The sequence below is a fragment of the Miniopterus natalensis genome, chromosome 17, assembly GCF_054644295.1.
Source record: "Miniopterus natalensis isolate mMinNat1 chromosome 17, mMinNat1.hap1, whole genome shotgun sequence".
Classification (NCBI taxonomy): Eukaryota; Metazoa; Chordata; class Mammalia; order Chiroptera; family Miniopteridae; genus Miniopterus; species Miniopterus natalensis.
The window spans coordinates 36,748,127-36,765,651 of NC_142097.1; the positions used below are offsets into that span (position 1 = coordinate 36,748,127).

The window sequence follows — 17,525 nt, forward strand, 5'->3', positions numbered from 1 at the left end:
AGCTTCACAAATATTGAGTAATACAGAAAATGATGGAAGTACTGGAGCAGATTGGAAAACTTACTCTTCAACATGCGTTGGAACCTGCAGAACTGGATCTGTGTGAAAGAACAAAAAGGCATCATTAGATAGACTCTAAAATGTCAAGATTCCTGGAGAGGTCCCTGGGCCAATTCACAAGTTGTACCGACAACTTAAACTTACTTATGTGAGATAGTGTGCATGAAGGCACTTTAGAAAACGCACACACCCAGACACAAATATAAGCTCTTCTGATTGTCACTGAGACTGGAGAGAGAGCTGACAGCAGAATGGAACTGCTGTCAAGAAACGTGCAAATAACTTGGGGGAGGGACGGAGAAGGGAGAACCAGTCACAGCCCACTGTGGACGGTGGGTCACAGAGTCACTGTCTGACACATCAAGGACTTTTAAAATCTAAATCATCACCTTGCCAAATACTTGGAGTGGTACTAGATATGCCCATTAGGAAAAGCAGAACTGAGGCTTAAGGATCGATTCTGCTGTTGATGAGAATTTGGCTGGATGGGAAGTGGGTGCACCCTTCTGGGGCAGCAAAATGGCAATGTTAGAGCCTTCAAGGGTTCGTTCTCCTGATTCTCTTTGATCTGTTAATTCCAGTTCTATAAAGTCTAGTGTAAAAATAACACAAAATATAGAAAGTGCTTTCTGTACAAAGATGCTCATGGAAGCATTACAAATGACCTAACTATTCAAGAACACGGTTAAATTATGAAATGTCCACCTGGCAGAAAATGAGGGCTCTTAAGGGCTTATAAAATTTTAAAACACGTACAAATCTTTACACTATTATGTTCCAGAGAGAAGATAATATTGTACATAGAGTATTAATGCAGCTAAGGAGAACATCTTCAGTGCACATAAAAAAAAAAAAAAAGATGCAGAGGCAAAGAATGCAAATTGTAAGTTATCTCTGTTGGAAATGTAAGTGACTCCCCCACCTTTTCTCTATTTCCCCAAATTTCTACAAAAGTAGGCATTATTTTTTAAATTGGGGAAAAAGTTTTCTCTAAATAGGTCAATGTTATATTTGGTTGCCAAAAGGGCAGAATTTCCCCTTCCCTAGATTCTCCTGGGCACATTCCAGAGGACGCTCCTGATTCCTTGGGCTGGATGGTGGTGGGGCTGAGAGGACACTGACAGCAGTGCTGCGACAGGGCTAAAATCCACAGGCATGACATGGCCCAGTAACGCGGTATTTCTAGCAATCGAAAACCCCATGGGCCGTACAACTTCAAAGCTGGGGGCGAGGGCGGCAATTACTGTGATGTGATTCTGGACACAGAGTTCCAGCTCCCCGGCTCTGCCTATGGTGACAGGCAGCTGTAACTCTCCCAGTCGGTTGGGGCTGTCAGAGAAAGCTCTTTCAAGCCTTATCAAATGTTGACTTTGCTTTACAAACCCAGCTCCCACATGAAGGCATATGGTGTTCACAACAACAGAGGTACACACACCGACCTGTGTGGTCCGTGGGCAGCAAACAAACAATTCATTAAAGCAAAAACATTTTAGGAAACAGGAGAAACTTCCGGTCAATAAGCTCAAGTTTGTCATTCCCATTAATCACCTCTCCATAGGCTCACAAACAGACTGATGCAAGAGCCAGGAAATCAGGGCCCAAGCACTCAACCCGCTGAAACACTCGAGGGGCAGTTTACAGCCCGGGGGCTTCAGCAGCCTGCAGCTCGGCAGGCCAGGAAAAGCAGGAATGGAAACACAGCGGTCCAGAGGGCATCCTTCTGGTTTGTTTCACAGGAAGAGGACCCTGCCCAACTCTAGCAAGTCACCAGAAACAAGACATGGAGACCAACAGGATTGCGATTCCTGTTCATAAGCTTATCTTTGTTTTACAGCGATTGCTCACTCTCAGGGCAAGATTTTCCTGGTTTTCTAGAGCTTTATCCACTGGTCGCCTGACACTGAGGCCTCAGGTCCTAAAATGCCCCGCACCACAGAGGTCCCAGTTAAGCCACAGGCTGTCATGGGCAGGAGCCAGGAAAGGATCAGTGTGACAACTACACCATTGTTTGAGAGCCATGCTGATTTCTAGGCTTAGGAGGGCACGCATTCCAGCATGAGGACCTTCGGGCCATCTCAGCATTCCCACCCGCTCAGTAAAATAAGGTCCGGGAATAAACACCTGCAGAGCTCTAGGCCACCCAACCGCACAACTATTAAGACAGCTCTCCCAGAGGTGAGCAAACGGCTGCTTTCTTTTTCTTAAAAAAAAAAATCATTTGAATTTGAGATCTGCTTTAAAATACTACAGAAAAAATTGTATGGGAGACATACAAAAAATGGTAGCCTGTCGATAACAATTTAAAGATGAAAGTGACAACATGGGGCAGTTACGTGACTGTTCTCTCTACGTAAGCTTGACATTTTCCGTAATGCAACAGGTTAAAGATAAAAATATTGGGAATGCCAGCAAAATAAAAGCAAAGAGCACCATCTGAAAACACGCAATGAAAGCCCAACATGAAAAGGTGGTTGTTTTTGATTTCATAATGGGAACTGGTATCAGGTAAGATTCTTTTTTCTGAAAAAAAAAAAAAAAAAAATCCAGTCATGAGAAAAGAAACCCGGCCTAACTATAAGAATATAAACAAACGCTGCTACCAAACAAGCCACTCTATCTATGTGGAGACTGATAGGGATAAAGCTGTTTTACTTCTAGAAGGAAAAAAAGGGGGGTTACTTCACAAGTGTGAAAACCGGTATTATTCCAGGTGAAAGTAGGGATATCAGGTAAAGGTAAAAATATCAGAAGAGAGAAAAAAAAAGGCTAACTACCTGAAATTAGTGATTGGTCTCCCGGATTAACACAGGAAGAAACAAACCTGTTCTGTGCTGCCCTAGGAGCAGCCACGGGGCTCAACTTGATTCCCCTGGCGGGTCAGGCCTGAAAAGGTACAACCTTTATACTTAGAGGGACCTGCGTGAGATTATGGGACACTCATTGCTCTTGTTTAACTTGAGATAGAAATGACTCAAAATAGTTCATAAGGGTAAACATTTAAGTATTTTTATCTCCAAAGGAAGTGCTGGCCTCCCCGTATTCCTCGAATACTGCCAAGTGTGCCCCTGCCACAGGGCCTTTGCATTTGCTGTTTCCTCTGCCTAGGTCTTTGATCAAATGTCACCATCCCAGAGAGGTCTTCCATGACTACCTCCTACTCCCCAGGATGCCCACCCTCTTCCCTGCTTAATTTTTCTCCATGACACTTAGCACCTCTGAAGTATAGTTTCATATATTTTATTTACTGTCTAACTCTAGCTACTGTAAACTTTGTAAGGTCTGGGATTCATCATTTGTTGCCTGCTATATCCCAAAACTCTAAAACAATGCCTGGCACATAGGAGGCGCTCAATATATTTGTTAAGTTTCCTTTCTGTTTCTATTCCTGCCCAGCCTGGATATCCATTGTTGATTACTTCTAATAATCCAGCAGCTATGCTCTATCCCCTCTCAGCCCAGAATCTACCCAGCAACCCCCTTCCCTCCACCCAGGCGCTAAGCACTGCTGAGGAACACACCGCAATCCCTCTTGGAGATACCACTGTGCATCTGCGGCCAGCTGGGCCCCAAGTCACAGGAGATAAGTGTATCTCCTCCCTGGCTGGCCCCGGCTGCCTGTTCCTCACAGTGGGTGTTCCAGACCTTCCCTCCTGGCCCCGAGGCCCCTCTCCCCACACATGGCTCGGCCTCCAGTGGCCCAGGGGAAGTGCGGGGCAGAGTGAGCTCTGCAACTCCCCACCCTTCACCCTGCAAGTGCGCCCAACTCACCACCTTCCCTTCGCATCTCTACAAAACGGAGGGTGGGCTTCACCTTCATGTTCACGGGTATCTCCCTCATCTACCTAGGGCTCCCAAGCGGCACCCCGTCTCCCAGGATCTTCAGTCCTGCCCCCTCCCCTCCCTAACGACACACCGACCTTTAGGCTTCCTTCTTTAGCACGCGCTCGCCTCTCTCCCCTAATGCATCCACTTTACATGTGTAGTTCAATGAGTCTGGAAAAACACATGCAGGTAACCACCCTCACAATCAAGACACAGATCATTTTCACCCCCCAACATTTCTCACACGCCTGTGGATGCAATACCCCTGACTCCCACCCCACCTTACCACTGATAGAGTCACTGTGTTTTTTCTAAAAGTTCACAAATGGAAATCGTACAGTGGGGAATCTTTTGTGTCTGGTTTCTTTCTTTCTGCTTCGTGGTTTTGAAATACATTCGTATTGTTGTGTGCCTCATACTCTGTTCTTTTTTTTATGGCGGAAGGAGTACTCCGCTGTATGGAAAGAACACAATATGTTTATCTGTTGATGGGCATTTAGGTATTTCTAGTTTGGCGCTGGAAAAATGTGAATAAAGCTGCTAGAAACATGTATAGTATAGCACATTTATATACTATAAACATATATACTTACGTACAAGTCTTTGTTTGGACCTATATTTTCATTTCTGTTGGGAAAATACCCAGGAGTAGAATGGCTGAGCCATACAATTTATACTAGATTTGACAAGAAACTGCCAAACAGTTCTCCAAAGCAGTTGTACTATGTTTTTACATCTCCACCAGCAATGTACAAGTTATCCATAGTTCTTAAAATGTTGATTTCTAGGTTCTTCCCCGGGGAGCTGCTTGGGTAGGTAGGGCCAGGGAATTTGCATTTTTAACACGTGCTGGGTAATTCTGATCTGCACCATTCTGGGAAACCAGGTGGGAAGGAGTAAGATCCCTTTGATTATAGAAGCCACAAGAACAGGCTGCCCATCTGACTGGAGCTCAAGGAACCTTACAAGATCATTGCCTTCTCTTCCCCAGATGAGCACTGATATTTCCAGAACACCCTGCTTCTCCGGAGAAATCTAGATGAGCACTGGTCCGCCCCGATCTTCTTTCTTAAAGCACAACCGCCTACTGACCTCTGCATACCTGGTGCTTAAAACCTGCTTCTTCTCCGACTGTAAGACTTCTCCGGGTACAACTGAGCTCTCAGGCACAGTTAGAAGTCTCCAAACCAGCCCCTTCTAAGTGCACCTCTAGCAGGGATCTGAGATGTTCAGAGCCAGCCCTTATGAAAGCTATTGAAGGACCAACAGACCACACATGAAGTCCCAACTGCTTTGTGCTCCCTGTAAACCTCCCCATACCAATAGTCAAGATCCTCCTGAGAAAGAGGACAACCCAAGTATTAGTAATTATCTGCTGCCACACACATCTCAAAAGCACATGTCAGACATCTACCATCAGCTTGCTTCCCTGTTCCATGCCGTGTGGGATAAAGAAAGGAGCTTAGAAAGCTGGTATATGCGAAACAGTATAAAAATGAATGGCTGGAACACGTGGTATATGCCACAGGTATCGCAGATCTCCAGGTGAGAGAAATCGGTGAGGGCTGGGTGCTCAGGGAGAAAGGCTGCTGGGGATGACAAGACAACTTGAGTGAAGAGCCATCACCCCTTTGTGGGAATGACGACATAGGCTGGGCAAGGGCGAAGTGCTGCTTCTGAATGCAGATCAGGCTGGGCAGCAGGCAGTGAGACCACGGAGAGGCAAGTCGTGAGAACACCGTGATGTGGCATGCTGGGCACCGGCTCGGGCCCGAGTGTAGGCTTCTGAGAAAAAGGGATGTGGTACAGTCCTCTGAAAAATGGTTAGACAACCAGCTATCAGGGCACTAAGCGAACAGGAAAAAGGAATCAGAAGGGGTAGTGAGCAAGGCAACTCAGTAACCCCAGTAAGGTGACCAGAGTGGGGTGGGAGGGAGAACAGAGGGGTGGTCAGGAACCAAAGAGGGGGGGAATGTCATCAAAACTTAGTCCTGATCAGAAAAATACAGTGAAAGAAGGGAATGAGTTGAGGAGAGCATGGAGATTTTAATCCTAGCTGACAGTGAAACCAGAGCGGCTAGTCTGACTGCAATAAACAATTGCCATTTCCTCAAGAAAATGCTTAAGGTTCCAACACTGTTTGCTTGTAAAAATTACTGGTAGAAACAAGGTCATTCACCCTCCCTTCACTCAAAGCTCGTCTCCCAATATGCTTCCTGTGCTCAAATGGACCGATTAGGGACTTCTTCTCCCTGGGGGCAGCTCATTCCTCCCCCTAGAGGCGTGTGCTTCCGGAACCTACACCTCCCACTCCTGTGGAAGTTGCCAGGTCCAAACTGCAGGGTGGAAAGCGTTTCTCAAGCTGCGGTTTGCACGAGGACAGCATTTTAAAATAGACGTCTAATCAAAAGCGCCTCAAAATCCAAATCTCATCAGAACTGGAAGAGAATGTAACAGGTTTCCTTGTGGGTAACCTCTGCAAGTCACCAAATGTCATGTCTGACAAAGACCGTCGTGGGGAGATAACAAAGGAACCTAAAAGACCGCCCATACTAAAAGCAGCCGACTTCTACTAGGCCCTTATTAACCTTCACCTTGGCAAAGTTAACTCAGACCTAAAAACGCACACCAAAGGCTCCAAGCAATTGTGAAAGAATTAAAGGGGGGGAAGGGGGGGCGCATAAAGCGATCTGACACTATGACTTCTAACCGAATGCCTCTCAGGATGTCCTAACTTCCCAGAAGTCACTCTTGAGCGATGGGGCTGCCATCAAACCTCGCACAGCATCCCAAGATGAGCAAAAGGATAAATAACTAAGTCATAGCTGAAAAAGGCACCTTATGCATGCACTTCAGCAATCACAACTGTGTTGTGACACAGACCAAGGAATGCAGCAGACTACCCACTGGAGGTGAAATCTACGCTACGTGCGGTGCCTGCGGCCTAAGAGACGCCTCCCGTGCGAGAGGCGCTGCCTGCAGTCAATCCCAGGCGCGAGGGCGAACGTAGCGGGCACAGCCTGCTGAAGCTGAGTGAGGCGCACGTGAGGGTTCATTATATAATCACCTCTACGTTTGTATACGTTTAGAATCTTCCACGATAAAAAGCAAAATACAGAAAACACATTTTCAAGGTCCTCAAAAGCAGAAACAGGCCCTCTCACGTCCCTTCTCATAAAACTTAATCTCAGTCCTCCGAGACAATGGAGAGCAAATAAACACTTCTTTGTGCTTAAGCGATGAGGCAGAAAGGTAGCGATGCGTATCTGAAGCCTAGAAAATTCCTTAAGAGAAGAGAGATTCGAACTATTAACGAAATTTCCCCTCCCCACAACTTCCCCTCTCATGTTGCCATCACACCTCTGCGTGCAGAGCTCCGACTCTTCCAGGGGATGCGCACATGGCCTAAAGGATGGGAAAGAAACCTCCTGCCAAACGTCGCAAAAGTCATGTGATCCCCACGATCAGAAACTGGAAACGAAAACTAATGTGACCATGGTACGAGTGACAGACGACGTATCCTGAGGAGGCACAGTCAAGTCTCATGTGTTTTTCAGGGCTCCTGAAAGACGTCTACTTAGAAGGGTTCTGGGACTGGAGTTGGCACTAGGTGTTTCGGACATTTACCAAGCATCCCTGGATGTCTAGGGACCCCACCTTCAAGGAGTTAGAAATTCAGCAGGAAGAGAAATGTAAACAAAAATTCACACCCCCAGCAGGAAGTGCCTCCAGAGCCCAGATGCCGAAGGGGCTCCCCAGCTTGAGGGGGGCAAGGAAGTAACCTGGCAAGGGGGTCTTAGCAGACGAATAGGAGCCTGTGGGACAGTGCAGGCTGCTGGTGGGGAGGCAGCAGAAGCACGGGCCGATGGCTCTGAGGCCTGGAGAGGACCTATGGCTGCAACAAGGGGCACCTCCTGGAAGAAAAGGGAGTTGAAACTGGAGAGGTGGGCAAGAGCGGATTCGGAAGGGCCTTGCATGCGTACTGAGGAGCTCAGCCTTGACCCTGCGGGCCAGTGCTCCCCGAACTAACTGGTCAAGGATCAGCTGTTGAAAATTACAACCCATCATGGGTGACACTTACTCTCCCTTTTGTACTTCTCTCCTTGTGGACAGGTAACACAGGTGGGCACGCCACACTTGGCATAGCACTGCTACAGTCCACAGCAAGAGTATTTCAGCAGGGGGTGTGGCGTGGTCCAATTAGTCTTTTCAGAGGGCACAGTGTGGTGTCAGTCTTTTCAGTCTGACAGCAGCGTGGTGGGCGAATGGGAGGGTAAGACAGGCAGCAGGGACCACAGTCAGGAACCTGTTGCATTAATCTGGGAAATGAATGGAGAGCCTGGCTAAGGCACTGGCAAGGGGGACGGGGAGGAGTCAGATTTGGGAGACACTACTTCAGTCTACAGGACAGGACTCGGTGACCAAGCAGCAGAACATCATTCTAATTCCCAGACTGGGTGGGTGTGACTGTCTGCACTGGGAGAAACCATGGCAAGAGGCACATGGTAAGAAAGGGAAACTCATGTGGGAAGATTTTCTTCCAATTTCAAATAACAAATTTTGTTCTGATCCTTCCCTCATAAGCATCTCTGGTATTAACCACTCAAGGGACATCTCAGGAGTGTGGGTCCACCTGGTTGGAAAAGCAGCCATGCTGCACAGTTAGCATATTTCTATGATTAGTAAAGCATGGTTCCAATTAGATCCAGCCCTCCGAGCCACGGAGGGGATGGGAGGAGGATTGCTAGAGAGCTACCTGCAATTTGATGAAGATTTGAGTGTCAAAAATCGGCATTAACTAGTATTTCAAGTTGAGTGCAAGAAGCCATAAACCAGAGCCAGCAATACCAAAGACAGTCCTTTGGACCCCAGCAAGCCAAAGCGAGCTTTGTAAAACTGATCCAACAGAAAGTAAACAGCAACTTCTCGGTTTGCCTTTGGGCTGAAAGTGCAGAAATAAAATATACTCAACCATCTCCACTGGTGAAATTTCAGAGACAGACACACAGTGGTGCTACCGTTGCAAAATCAGAGCTTAGAAAGATCACACCTAACGTAAAGTGTCTGAAAACAAAGAAAACTCCTTTTCTGCACTAGAGGCAGTTGGCCATGATAGTGTAAGAAATCTGCATTTCTGGGAACAGCAACACATGTTTGGGTGAGGAACAAAAGCACCTGCCAAAACCACTCTGTGGAAAGAAAGAAAAAACCACTCCCGGTTTGTTGGCCCTTGAAACAAGTAAACAGTTAGGAAACCATGAAATGGAGTAACAGGTATATACTCGGCAGAGCCCCAGTTTGAGGAGTTAAAGGTGTCTGTTTGCATGGGCGAGTTTTTTCCATTTGATTCTGACTCCCTGCTGCTACACAGGCCCAAGCCCATGGCTTCTCCCTGGCCTGGACTGGTGCAGTAGCCTCTGCCTGGTCCCCTGCTTCCTCCTGGCCCCCTCAGTTCAGTCTCAACAGAGCACCTGCTGATCCTGTAAAGCAGAGGGGGTGACATGGCACTGACTGTGGGGGTCCAGGAATGCCAGGTAGTCCTGCACAGCCAAAGATCACCCTGTGTCTGCAGGCTGCTCTGATGTTCTGCTAGACACCCATATAGGCCAAAAAACCCTTTAGTAATTATCCCAGCCTACAACCTAGCTGCTTTACATAAAAACACAAACACACTTTTTGCATAACTTTATAAAACTGACTCTTCTTAGAATGGGACTACTGTCTAAATCAGGAAACGTTGTACCCTTTTGGAATGTTATCAAGAATTGCTCGCGTCCTAGAAATCCGTTACCAGAGGTAAAGGGACACAAGCCTGCATTTTTATCAGTCTTCATTAACAGGCACCGGGCTCACGCACAAGTGGGGTGTCAGCAGAGATCAGTATGTGTCTGAGTATTTACATGTTAAATTACACGTATGTGATTAAAAACTATGTGCCTATTATTTCAGATCACCAATTGGGTAATATATTTCTTTCTTTTTAAAACTGTGGGTGTAGATAGGTGAGCATCTATAAATCTCATTCCAGGACTGTAGTGGGGCATTTTTGTCATAAATATTATGTAAAGGAAACACTGTGTCCCTACATGCCTGGCCCTCTGCCATGCCAAGCACATGCCTGCCTGTGTCCCTGCCAGGCCTTCTGCCTAAAAACTTCCTTCCACCCTTGAGTTCCTCAGTGGGGCTACCTGCAGCCTGGCACCCCCTACTCCACTTGTCGTTTTTTCTCCAGAGCTCTTAGCACCACTGTGTCATTTATTTCCTCTGTTTCCCCTTAGAATCAAAGCTCTATGAAGGAAAAGATTTGGTGTTTCCTTCACCTATTAAATCCTCAGGGTCTAGAACTGTATCTGAATACTTTTATAATCAATTTACGTGTTAATGGTTTACAAATACCAATGTTGAAATTTCTAGTTTTAACTGCAAGATTAAAATTGAGCTGAAAGCTCAGGGTCATCATACACCACCATTTGTAATCTTTGTATGGAAATATATATTGAAGCCACTGGTAGCCAGGGCTGAATTTCACTAAAATAAGCCAGTTTATTCTCAGAAAAACAAGACTTAGAACATATTGAGTATTACTTGAAATTATTAGACCTTAATTGGATTTCTCTAATTCTTCCTTTAAGTGTATTTTAACTCTTCCCTGCTCTGCCCAGACCTGCTGCCTCCTTTGCTCCTTTCTAGGCCTTGCTCGTCCAGACTGAAATCCAATCCACCCACCAAGGCTCAGCTCCAACACCCCAGCTTCAAGAAGCCTTTCCTGCCCCTCTCCTCTCCCAGCAGTTCCTAGGATCTCTGTGAGGCGGTGACAACCCGCTCTGTGTACGTATCACTTCTCCCTACCAGACTGTGGGCTCCTTGAGGGCAAGGACTGTCTTTTTCTTTGCGCCCATATAGTACCTTTAACAGACTAGGTTCTGTAAACACATGTTAAATTAAGTAAAAAAGAGGCAAAATCTTTAAAGCTCTAAGCTACAGGAGAGAACAGACTGATTCTTATGTTTGGCTAAGAAACAAACGAAGCAGGACACAGTGTTGCCGGATATAGTTGAGGCCACTTCCAGAAATTAAGATTTGGAGAAGATGAATTTAAAACAGTACATACAGGGAAAAGTAAAGCAGTCGAATGAAGTGGCCTGGGCAAAAATGCCCTGCCTAGGAACACTGCAACTGAGGGACCAGCCCTAATACAACAGTAAAAATGTTTATCACAGTCCTTTTGTACCTTGTTGATTTCCTTCTTTGGGCAAAATCAGAAATTATGAAATTTAAACAACTCTGCTTTTGTTTTTAAAATATTAAAAGGCTTAACCATGAAGGAGAGACAGCACCGATAACATTGTGTAATGCAATGCCAAACCCCAGCTCTACCGTCTTCTTGTGGCCACAGACTCCTGAGAGCTGGTCCTTTCTGTTGTTTAAAGTTCTTGCTGATCCAGGCAGGGCCCAGACAGGTGCAGCAGGGTAGCCTGGTACCCCAGCTGCCATCGTCTATGGATGGTAACTAGGTTTGCTGCTGAACTGACAAGACGACGTGTGGCCTTCCGACATAGGCCCATGTTTTCCCATCTAAAATACTATTTTGGGACATTTTATTAAGGAAGGAAAAACACTTGCTGTGCTCATGAAAATAATGAGTCACAGATTAGTGACGGAAGAGAACATGCTGGTCAGACCCTCATCTAGGGCCAAATGAGAATCATTACGGATGGAATAGAGATGGCACGGAAAGCCCCAAATCCTGGGATTTGCATGGCTTTACCTGGGAAGATTACTTTCGAAATCGAATACAGTTTCCCAGCTGCAGGACTCCACTCTGCTAACCATCACCAGGAAGACCAGACCATAAAATGGAAGTGTGGGAGGTTACGAAATGAGAAACAGGCTCTGCCTTCTACTTCCCTCCATGTAAAGAATCAATCTAGTGGCTAACTTGGATGAATGTCAAATCTTACAGCCCTCAATTATTCCAGCCTCTATAAAAACAAATGAGTTGTTTGCGGTTAGAGAAGATATCTTCTTGTAATTATGATTACAAGATTCTAATTATTAGAACTTAACAAAAAATTTAATGCAGCATGTCTTTTGTAAAGACCAAGCCAGAACTATTAATAGAAAAGCCTAGAGCCATTTAAACATGAAATCTATAGAGGGGGAGAAAAAAAAAGAGTGCCTCTTCACCTGATGCACTTAGCAGATAATCACAATTCACACTGTAAACATACCTTCAAGCCCTGTTCTCTCCTTGACTCCATCACCCCTTTTTACTTTATTAAATAACATATAACTGTTTTTCTCTTTTTCTGGAATATGTTTCCTTGGAAGCAGCAGAGCAAATGTCCATGTTACTCTAGGACTAAATCCAAATTACCTTCTTTTAAAGTCCATTTGATGGAGCCTGTCCTCTTGCTGACAGCATGCAAACTGCCATCCAGGGTCGACACAAACAACAGGGTTTCAGGAAGCGTCACTGTGCTGGGACTTCCGAAAATCTGCAACGAGATGGAGAAGAACCTTCATGATCAACGTGATTCTTCACCTTGGGCATGTACCACACCAGAGATCCCCGCCCCGAGAGCTTCTAAAATCCACCAGCTTAGAGATGAGGACACCGAGGTTGGAAAGCCTAAGTTCCCATCAAGGGCACCTGTCTAGACAACAGCTGAGTCAGGACTAGAACCCAGGTTACCGCAGTCTAAGTGGCAATCCCTCCTGCAGGCAGACAGGCTTATGAGCTAACATGACAAGGACAGGGGTTTTGAAATAATCCAATGAAACAGAGGTAGAAAGCATGCTCAGCTTTCTAACTGACTTCCTTCTCTTAGTTATATTTCACTTTCTAAAACCTGGCCGTCTTGCAGGACTCCATGATAATGAAGGGTGCCAGCGCCCACACACACCCACACACACCCATACGCACTTACGAAACTTGGAAGGGCACAGGCCTAGGGAAAGCGTTTAAAGCAAAATAGGAAAAACAGCTCTCATTGTATAAAGAGTTTACATAGTAATACAACACCAAGATTTCAAGAGAGATATGTTATAAAAGAAGATGTATAAAAAACATAACCCGGCCCGGCCTGGCGTGGCTCAGCGGTTGAGCATCAACCTAGGATCCAGGAGATCTTGGTCCGATTCCCGCTCAGGGCACGTGCCCAGGTTGTGGGCTCCATCCCCAGTAGGGGGCGTGCAGGAGGCAGCCAATCAATGACTCATTACTGATGTTTCTCTCTCTCTCTCCCTCTCCCCTCCTCTCTCTGAAATCAATAAAGATATATTTTTTAAAAAACAAAAAACCCACAAAAAAATAACCCAAATTATTCCTCACTTATACTAAAAATATAAGTTAAATCAAAATGCACCTTTTATGCTCAATGAATTTAAAAAATTTTTTTTAAGAAAATAGCCAAAGGTAGTGAAATTCACTTTCTTGTCCATTGCTAGTGGCGATGAAAATTATAAGTTAGTGCAGTCTTTCTGGAAAGCATAAAAGTGCTCATATTTTTGGTCCTGTAACTCTACTTTTATATCCTAAAGAAATAATTCCAGATATAAAAACAGCTCTGTGCACAATAATACTCATTACATCCTATTTATAAATACAAAAAAAAAAAAGACCTGAATTTCCAATAACATCTAAATGGCTGAAATAAAGTATGACACATACACTCAATGAAACATTATGTAATCATTAAAACAGCATAAGGAAAAATCTACAACAATATAGAAAAATGCTTATATGCGTTATCACATGAAAAATATAGAATCCAAAAGTTAATGTACACATGTGCAGGTGAAAGCTGGCAAGGTTTCTTAGGAAGAAGCTTTTGAGGTATGGGCCCATTCAGCAATGCCACCTCATAATGAGCTTGTCCCTTCCTTTGTCACTACACTGTCCTGCAAATTTACTGGTTCCTATAGGTGCTGAATTAAAAACTGGCCAACCTGCTTATACTGAGACAGTTTGAATTTTGGCACAAATGCTATTTTAAAAATATGGCCTTTAACACTAAATCTAAAAGATTGGGGGGTTACTTGTGCATGGGAGTCTGACCCCCAAATACCTGGTCATTCTTGGTAAGAGCCAAGGTGATGCCCAGTTAATCCCTTAAAAGGCAAAGCCCAGTGGCCCTCTGAAGGACAGTCTGAGGTGGAATGACAAATACTCCAGTCCCTGCATTCCTTTTCGACAGTGGAGACCAACTGGCAGAGGGGGTGACACAGCTGCCAGAACCTAGCTCTTCTCTCCTGTGTGCGTGGCCTGGAGGGGGAGAAGTTCCCCCCTTTCCTTTGTCCAGAGCCAGGGCCCCCTCGCCTGGAATGGAGAAACCACAGTGAGCTTTATTGCTGCCTGCTGAGTCTATCCTCTGCGTAAAGCCTTAAACCTGAGGAACAATCTGCTTTTAATTCCACCTTTGGAACTAGGAAATCAGTTTTAGTTAGACTGGCTAGGAAAACAAGCCTTAGGGGTGGGTGGTGGCCTCGAGCTGGGAATCCAGAGGTTATGCACACCAACTGTTTGGGGTAAAGTTATTTTAGGCCACAGGGTACAGATAATGACAAGCCTCACCTGCACCTGCTCACCCCTGAGGCAGAGGAGTGAACGTCGCCCAGAGCTTCTGGCCTGGAGAACAGAGGCCCTGTGACAAGACCACTGAGGCTGCAGCTGAACAAGACTCGGGGCTCTCCCACTGAGAAGGGGACGGCTGTGCAGCCTGGTGTGGGACGGCGGGATTATGTTAGGTAGGGGCAGTTGGGGGACTGGGTAAATGAAAGGGGAGGACGCCTGCATACATGGGGGCCAAGAAACGAAATTCCTGCTGAGCTCCCCTCCACTTACCAAGCAGTTACCCCAGGAACCACCATTTTATACACTAGGTCTTGGGATCACACAAGAATTGGGTTGAACTCTCTGGATGAATGAAGTGGTAAGAAATTAAACCTGGGAGACTTCTGTGACTGTTTTCCTCCATGTGGAAAACTGGGTGGGGGAAGAGATGGACAAAGGCAGAAACAGAGAAAGAAGCCTGAGAAGAAACACAGCTGAAAGATCGGGAGAGTGCAGCCTGCTTCCACCGATCACCAGGCCTCGCCAGAGCCCTGTCCTTGGGCTCACAGACACCCAATCCTTACAGTAAACTGCCCCCTTCACTCAAGCTTGTTGGAAGTAGGTTTCTGTCACTCACAACCCATACAGTCCTAGCACGTGCGCGCACGCGCGCACACACACACACACAGCAAGTGAAAATATATATATAGAAAAGATGAACAAAATATTGTAAAATTATAGCAATAGCTTTTTTCCTCCTATACTTTCTAAATTTTCTATAATAGGATCACATATTCTGCAATGAATTTTTCATAAGAGAAGAGAAATGGACAAGTTAGCAGCTCGAATTTAAAGGAGCTTTGGTGAGCTCCTAAGTCCCAGGTGAAGCACTTTCCATCTCAGGATATGAGGCAACTTGACCACCTTGGATCATTAATAACCACCAAACAAGGAACCAAAGTTTAGAAACATAGAGGTCTCCTGGTAAGACAGTGTACTTCCAAAAAGATGAGTTTTGTTTTTGTTTTAAGGCCTACAGTACAATTACAATGAACTGAACATCCCCAAGTACATCTCATCACAGTATTCATATTACAAAGGGCTAATATTTAATAAAATACATCAGTGCCGCTTCACTACCGGTGTGGAAACAAAAGCCAGCTGCCTGTCTGAGCAGCCTGGAAACCACAGGAAGAGCAATTGTCTATGGTTGGTTGGCAAATTGAAATATAACACTAATCACCTAAGTAACACCATCTTTTAAAAAATCTCAAAAATACCAGGTTGGGCTAGACGTTGAATTTGGCAACCGAGAGCTCTGACAGTTCATCACAACGTCCACAGTGATGTCACAATCACAAACCCTATCACAACAAACAGATTTTTCTCTTCTTTGAAGGCTCTCAGCCGTTTCCAACCGGAATGGCCGGAAGCCACTGTGACCAGTTTTACAATCTCAGAAGGCAAGTTAATATTACAAAATTTCTGGCTCTTTACCCCTGGCATTATTTAAAGAATGCAAATGCCTGTCTTCAAGCACAGTTGCTAAAGCTAACCCAAACTAAGCTTCTACGTGTCTTTTGCAGTACTGAGCAGAGCTGAGAGCTGCGTGTACCTGAGTATCTAAACACATGCTTCCCAGTAATGAACTTGAACTTGCACATTCCCCCTGCCCAGCCCCACCAGTCAGGGTTCCCATTTCTCTGCGACAGAAGAAATGGCCACAGGCCCGTTTACACACAATGGTTTCCGGAGAGCCTGCAAATGGAAAGAAAATGCTGATTCTGCAGATCTGGGTCAAGATGATTACCTGGAATCTGACTCATTTTTCAAACTAGTGGCATATATTTTCCTGGCCTCGATGGTGACTTCTAAGAAGCAGTCACAGTAACACGGTAGAAGGTAAGAATGGCAGTGGTGGGTAACCTAATCTGGCCTAAAACTACACGTCCATTAGCTAATTGGTCCTCACAGAAGTCTGGCATATGGCACGTCATACAAGGCAACCCTGAGATAATTCTAGAAAATGCCCAGCCTGAGGAATATGAAGTCGGGCAATTCCGGGCAGATGGTGCTGGGGAAATGGCAATAGGCCCTGCAGTTACACAGCCTGGTTTCCAGAGAGCTGGCCCAACCAGCCTATCTCACCTGGGCTGAGTGAGTGCTACAGCGGCCCTCACTGTGGACCTGCTCAGCCGGGACTTCAACGAGAGGCTCCCCGTCCCCGTGCAAACCAACGTCATTCCGGGGCTGCATCCTCATGTGCAACGTTCTGATTCCACAGCAAGTTTTCACCAAGTCCAGCAGCTACACCAGTTCACAAAATGCACCCCTCACTTTGCCTCCACTACAAAGGCCTGGAAGCAACGTCCAACTGCTTACACGGGTGATTAAAAGGTGGGCTGCTGACAGATGCATTAGCTTATATTCTAAACTCAGCTGTTAGCTGCTCTTGCATTAATTAACTCAATTCCTTATATTTCAGGTGAGAAAAATATCTTTTCTAAAACGAGTTCTGAAATAACTTTGTTTAGAAAAAGTCTTGGGTAAAGAGAATTACCGAACGAGGGGCAGGGATGTGTCTAAGCAGCACCAAAACCAATGAAACAGCCTCTACCAAAAACCCACCCCTTTCTAACCAGTACCAGGGGCTCATCAGGCCCGAAGGTGGCTCACCCGCAGCAGGAGGAAACCACCAGCAAAGCCCCAGGGCTTGGTTTCGCTGCCACACCTGCCACTGAAGCAACTGTGCTCATTTCCATTCACCCTCTGCCCCTTGAGGAGGAAGGGCAGGGAGGCACACGGCCAGCTCCTCTAAGATGCAGGAACCGCAAAAGGCCAGGGCTCCTCAGGGTTTTCAGAAATGCTGCATTTTCCAAAGAAATGCGAGTCTTAATGTTGAGACTCACATGTCAAGGAATGGTCCACAGGCTAACTGACCACCTAATACCAAGGGTCAGAAATAAGATTAATAAAAACAGCACAGAACTCTCATCTCTTGGTCAGTAGGAAGAAGTGGACACGCACATATCTCGTACCCAGCTTTCCAGAGGGGTCTAGACCTGATGAGTGTTGTAGTATCGGTTCT

The 17,525-nt window shown here is 45.7% G+C and overlaps 1 protein-coding gene across 1 annotated transcript in view; it reads right to left on the reverse strand.

Annotated features, from left to right (window-relative positions):
• ERN1 (endoplasmic reticulum to nucleus signaling 1) overlaps positions 1-17,525 on the reverse strand; it is a 62,581-nt gene that overhangs the window by 26,562 nt on the left and 18,494 nt on the right. Inside the window, exons 2-3 of the mRNA XM_087826296.1 lie at positions 12,260-12,380; positions 65-98 (exon numbers count right to left, since the gene is read on the reverse strand). Coding sequence (XP_087682422.1) covers positions 65-98; positions 12,260-12,380 — 155 coding nt within the window. The remainder of the gene's footprint in view (positions 1-64; positions 99-12,259; positions 12,381-17,525) is intronic.